This window comes from Amblyomma americanum, chromosome 1 (assembly GCF_052857255.1).
Source record: "Amblyomma americanum isolate KBUSLIRL-KWMA chromosome 1, ASM5285725v1, whole genome shotgun sequence".
Classification (NCBI taxonomy): domain Eukaryota; kingdom Metazoa; phylum Arthropoda; class Arachnida; order Ixodida; family Ixodidae; genus Amblyomma; species Amblyomma americanum.
The window spans coordinates 424,151,591-424,157,848 of record NC_135497.1 but is presented as its reverse complement, the minus strand read 5'-3'; the positions used below and the strand labels follow the sequence as shown (position 1 = coordinate 424,157,848).

At 45.5% G+C, this 6,258-nt stretch overlaps 1 protein-coding gene across 2 annotated transcripts; it reads left to right on the top strand.

The window, feature by feature from the left end:
• The first annotated feature begins 583 nt into the window (after nucleotides 1–583).
• On the top strand, nucleotides 584–3,832 carry LOC144115858 (uncharacterized). Of its 2 annotated transcripts, XM_077650405.1 has the most exons (4): nucleotides 594–762; nucleotides 1,548–1,570; nucleotides 2,057–2,098; nucleotides 3,445–3,832. In XM_077650405.1, exons 1-4 carry the CDS (start codon nucleotides 723–725, stop codon nucleotides 3,661–3,663), a joined length of 324 nt encoding a protein of 107 aa, XP_077506531.1. In that variant the 5' UTR covers nucleotides 594–722; the 3' UTR covers nucleotides 3,664–3,832. The 2 variants fall into 2 exon arrangements, with proteins under 2 accessions (XP_077506532.1, XP_077506531.1); XM_077650406.1 differs by lacking the exon at nucleotides 2,057–2,098 and having other exon boundaries at nucleotides 584–762.
• The last annotated feature ends 2,426 nt before the right edge of the window (nucleotides 3,833–6,258 follow it).

Here is a 6,258-nt window from a genome sequence, read left to right as displayed (position 1 = left end):
ATAGAACTCTTAAACCCACATTGCCCTACGATAAAACTCTTTATGGCAGTTACTTTACAAGGGTACAAGTAGCTGCGGAAGCGTCCATCATCTGTTTCGGGCACGTGAGCCACTGTGCTACAATAGTGAGAGAGAAAAGGCAGGATAGCCCGCTGACGACACGGATGTTGCCTGTACTAATGCGCTTCGAGGACTGAAGTCCCATCGTAAAATAAAAGTGCACCAAGTTCCGACATCTTCAGCTCTTGGCGCAGGGTAAACAGATCTTCGCATATTCTGGGCGTTGCACTTTATTTTTTAGTTGGTAATCCCGCTCCTCGTCTGAGCAATAGCACGTTCTTTCTCTCCTCCTCTGTTTCTGCTTATTCGAGCAGGAACTGTAGCGTTTAATGACCGAAGCCCGAGGCAACTGCGGAGAAACCCCCGCCGGCTGGCGCAAAGCTGCCGAGGAAACCATCGCGACGTTGGGCGATGCTCGCGTTGCCTCGCCACGCGGCAACTTTCCCTTTCGTCCGGATGCCACTCGCACGTAAATAACGGAACCGAGATGAGCGTGTACGCGGCTCGTGGAATGAAGAAATAAACGGAAGCTCGATCCACCCTTGCTGGCGCACTCGCACGGACAGAGTATAAATGTCAGAGTGCAGCTCGTTAGCCACCAATCGCTCCCGGCCGCTGATGCCCGCTTGTGCTTGACTTGTGTCCTTGCATAATCGGCAGACATGTTCCGTTCGTGCTTTTTTCTTCTTCTCCTGCTGATTGGTGAGACTTCTTGCTTTAGCCCTTTTTCGTGGTTTTATCTAGTGCAAGCGAGTAGGCTCTTAGTTGTGGTAACTTTTTTAAGGCGACAATGACCAGCAGTGGATAAAAATAATCGAATGTTGGGGCTCTTGTGTGCTCTCAGGTGTTTCCGCATAAGCGTGACAGTAGTGAAAACATCTTCTATTTTGGTGCTTGCATCGACCTTTCAAGATATTTGCGAAAGGCGCGGAAATATGTCATTAGCGTCTCCTCCTTCACAGACAGCAGTCCGGTTTCTTTGCTTTCGATTACAAACACGGGCCCTTTCCGTAGCATGAATTGATGGAAACGTGTCAAGGTGAAGATAAATCACCTCACAGATTTCTCTACGGGGCCACTTATCTTCACGTTAAAACGTTTCCATCTATTATGCTTTATAAAAGGCTCCATTTATCTTTTCGTTGAACCACAGAAGAGGAGAGTCTAAGCCCCTCTTCTTAAACCTTTTTTTATCTTCTCGTGACGCTGTTTTCAATTCGACATCAACCATGAAGTACTTTTAAACGAATTTGTGGGTAGCCTACCTCGTTTTCAGCCAGCGAGTATGGGGCCGAGAAAACGCGCTTCCGGGTGACATTTTTGCCATTCTTATTAAACGCACAGGACTTATTTTGAAATCAAAGACAGATGGGAAGTATTGATGTTTTCTTCCCTGTTATAATTTACAAGTTTCAAATTAATCTACATGACCCTAGCGACCGTTCAACTAACTTTTATTTTATCTTCTTCTCTTTTTCTTTTTCAAGTCGTCTCAGCTGTCAACGGGCAGGTAAGTTCGTACAGCAGTTCTTGCAAACTATTTCTGTGTGAATCGGCAGTCAACACAGCTACTTAATGTTGAATGCACGCGTTAATGCAGCTCCCTTTCTGATGTTTCACCTTTGATTGATGCTGGAACATAGAAAAGCTAGCATATTATGCCAACGAATTCTTGTCACACATTAATCGCATTATTTCAAATTCACAACAAAATATTCTCTTTTTCTTCCTGCCGTTGCTTCCTTCTTCCAGTCTTTCTTCCTTTTTCCTACTTTTTCCTTCCCTCCTTCTTCCTTACTATCTTTCTCTCTTTTTTTCCTTGTTTCCTTCTTTCTTCTAATCTTTTTTTTTTCAAGATTTAACAGGCAGGCCGAGATAAAAGCTGCATAATATATCTATCATATAAATATTCAGGCGCTTTATGAGAGTAGTTAGTCGACTGTGGCTATCCTTTAAACAGTTCGGTGCCTAACAATACGCTTGTTGTTTCACGCAGGGAGGGCGCCCAAACTTTAATTTCAAGCCAGATCCTCCTCGTGTAAGTGCTTGTAACCCGTCGTCATGCATCAATAGGATGGGGTATTTCTAAAGCATTAGAAATCTGTACGAGGGTAGAGACTACCGCGCTGCGTATAACCTGCAATGATGAATGTGTGCTCGGAGTTGACTTGACCAACAAATGCAACAGTGACGGTCCTGAAAGGTTACCTATATAGCTGCCAGTGAAATAAGTAAAATTTTCTGCAGTGCTTACGCGTTTTTTGTGCAGTTCACCTCTGCTCTTTCTTTTACCACAAAGCTTGAACAACATTATAAAAATTGCAGGTGCGGTGTTGGACATAACGAGTGCGGGAGTAAATAAAGAACTTAATCTTTATGCGTCCAATCCAGGGCAGCTATACTATTGAGCAAGGCATTTCTTACTAATGTAGCAGGTGTTTAAACGTAGGTTCAATGTTTGCATGATGTGAAAATCATGGTTTCTCAACAACCTGAGATAATTTTAGCCTCGGCGCCATCTGGATCGTCTTCACACCAGGCTTTACGTATAGTGAAATTCAATTGAAAAAAAATGCGGCAGTAGTGCTGCATAGCCTAAAACGAGTGTTATTGCTCTATGCCTGGGGCCCGTATGTACATGAGAGGTCCTTGTTTGCTGAGCTATTTTAAGAAATTTTCACGGGGTCTTAATTTCTAAACTCTTCTTATCGCTTTAAGCGAAAAGGATATTTGGCTGTGTTAAATATTTTAAGTCGCAACTACCTCAAGCAATAAGCTGTTGTAACCACTGGATGCTTGCAAGCAACACATAAACATTCTTTTCGAGGGCAAGAAAGCTGCCGATCAAGCACGTAGATAAACAGTGCAAGTGCTTTTATAAATTTCAAGCCTTCAGCATGTGCTAAGGCACAGAATAATATAACTCAAACACGTGTTTTACGACACCAAAAGCCTTCGTGCAGAATTATTCCTGAAAATATCGTCATTACATGTGCGTTTGATGAAATGCACTAATCTGTCAGAATTATTTGCAAAGGTTGAAAGCCTGCCCAAGTGAATCCTTATTTTCACTGTACGAAAACATTCATCTCCTTGTGTGAAAGGATCGCTAACGGCAAGACACACCTTTCGTTCTTGTCTAATCATTTGGAGTAACTCCACGGTGACCTAATCGCACCCTGAATGCGTCTTCCTAAATTTTGCTTCCCCCCTATCTCTGGAGCTCGCCGTTTTCTGGCTGTCAGTGACGTGCCTAGTTCTCAGGTGGTCAACAGGTTTCTTCATTTCATTTTCGTTTAGTCTTGCTTTGGTCGCGTGAGCTGGCGCCCTCTGTATGTAGACTATCCTTCTGACTTTGTGTTCCTCGCCTTCTCTCGGCCTCAGCACCGTCTGGGCGTGTTCGGATCAGCGTCCGGCAACAACGGGCGCAACTTCAATGCCAACGTGGGCGTGCGCGGCGAGTACGACTTGCACCGCTCGAAGAACGGCGGAAGGATCACCGGCTACGCGGAGGGCTCCCAGAGCTTCGGCCGCTTCAACGGCCACTCGTACCGCGGCAAGCCCCAGGGAGAGATCGGCGTCCGTGCCCACATACCTTTCTGAAGACGCCGCGCCGAAATGGTCGTCGATTGCGACTAGCTGGAGGCGAGGAGTCGAACGATGAAAACGGCCGCCAGAGGTGGATGCCTTCCACTGTCTACGACATGTTCATTTTGGACGCACTATTTGTCCACTGTAAAATGAAAACTTTTTAAAGTCAAACCGATTGCTCTTTCTGAGTCGTCTTTCATCACATCAAAGAGAAATGTCGGCTACGTCGATCGGTTTAAGATTTAAGGCGTAGTTTAGATAGGCGACTGTTCGTTTTTAACTTCATAGGTGAAGTGTGAGCGAAACGGAACCTAAACAAAACGCTGTCCTTGCTAAGTATAGAGAGGCCACAGGAAACTTCATGGCAAACGTGCGTGTCGCAGAAGTGAAGTCCCATACGGTGTCTCATAGTTTAATAACGATTATCAATGGCGTACGTAGGGAAAATAGCGTTATCGAAATAGACCGCGGGCTATTTGGAAAAATATTATTTATTTGCATTAACACTGCTACAAGCTCTGTTTGGCCTGCAATTTTTTTTTCATTTCAAATGGCATTTTGGTATCTCGATCTTAATGGCCACATAAAACGCAGTCATGTGTTTAATGTTTTAAGAAACCCTCTGAAAAAAAAAACAACTTAAATGTAACCGCTGCAGAAGAAAATGAAGAGGGAAAAACCTCAAAATTTTATTCCAAATCCCGCCTCCTGAGTTTGTTGCCGTCAAGGGCCGTATTTTGTAGTGCATCATTTTAGTTCCAGTTTATTTGCTTTTCTGACATTCGCCGCTGCTCTCGGTGATGTAGACCGCCGAGTACGACGTCACGCGGGACGTGGTTTACAATGCGCCCATTCTGCACTGGGGGACTGGTGCTGACGCCGACTAATGACGGAGCGCGGCAACGTGTGCCACGTGCCTGAAGAGTTCTTTCGGCGCTAATCCCACCTCGGGAAAGAAATTGAGTAATGTAAATGTGAGAACAAATTGGCGACGCTCTGGCCCGGTCCGCCAGGCGTCGCTGGTCTTCCGGGTTTCAGTTGGACAGAGCCTCTTCCCGCTCCTCCTGTGACGGGTTTTAGATATTAGGGGCTGCAGTGTTGCGTGGCCACACTGTATCTCTCCTCGTGTGGCTGCCTATACATGTGGTCGGTTAAGCAGGTTTAAGCGTCTGCTTTGATCACGTTGTAAACACTCCTGCCTTGACGTAGTTCGGAATGTGCAACAGCTGTGACTCAAATATCTCCCAGTTGCCAGGGCTAAACCTGTAAACCAGCGATATAAACAAATTCTACACCTCTACCAGATCAGACGACACCCATTGTTTACCGTTATCCCGTACAGAGCTAATCTCTTCGACAGGGGGCCAGTAACAAAGTACGCAAGCGCGTGCAAATATGATTGCGGCTTAACGTCACGTTTTCTGCGGTAAAACCCGCAGAGCGGTGTCGCGCCCTCTACTAGTCCAAAGTCGGCTCTTCTCAAGAACCGCGGACACAAGCGACTGAAAAACTATCCTCGGCGAGCTCTACAGATTCTTTTCCCTTCGCTTGTTCGCTCGAAGGAATGGAAAAGTTGCGCGACATCGAAAGATTGCATGAACAGTTCGCGATATGGACTACGAATCTCTCACGTGACGTCATTGAGCTCGAGATAGCCGAGCGACGCCGCTTCAAACTCACTTGCGACTACGAAAACGGCGCACCTCTCAGTGATATTCTGGGTAAAATCGCGATGCGCTGTAATTGCTGTAATTTTCTTTATCCATCAGGACAGAAGGGCGCACAAACCTCTTCGCACCTGTCGGAGTCGCGTCCATAATAAGCGCAACAGAGTTCAAAGATTTCGGGCACTGATGGGCGACCTCGTGCATACTGCGCCTGCATGCGAGTATGTCAGGACTCGGGAGCGATCGCATCATTTGTGCGCCATCTCATTGCTACCGCAAATTGGTGATACCTTGTAGACTAGCGCAATCAGATCATGGAAATTGAACTCTCTCTCATACTTCTGAAGAGACTCGCACGCACGATTAGTGATGGCCCGAAGCCGCACACTGGGCAATAATGCTAGCAAATACTACTTAAAAGCGAAAACATTTGCTAACATTGAAACTTTGCTTGGTCGAAGCATCTCTGCTAATTGTGCTCCCGGCTATTTCACTCCTCGTGTGGTTTTTATTGCCTAGCCACAGCTTACTGTCTCTGCTGAGCCTGTTTTTTTGTACCCAGCACACCTGCGGATTTCGGTTGTATGGCTTCAGCTAGCTGTATATGCTGTGCATATATGGATTTTCGAACAGATCAAGCGGGGATGTTGGGGGATAATTCATACTCACTGCAGATTAAGGAAAAGGAATATTGACGGCTTACAACATAGAAATTTATACTTGCTAAAATCCAATATTGGGCGCAACCTGTCCATCAATGACAGTTTTTTTACCTATTTCGCCTAGAACTTTTCCCTGCAGCAATACGTAAGGCGTCATCTGCCTTTCGAACTTGTAAAGTCGTATATACAGTGTAATAACACCGGGATACCCAAAAGTGTAGAATTCATAGGAAATTAGCTATTTGGGACGTAATGATAACAGATGTTAGCTAATGCCA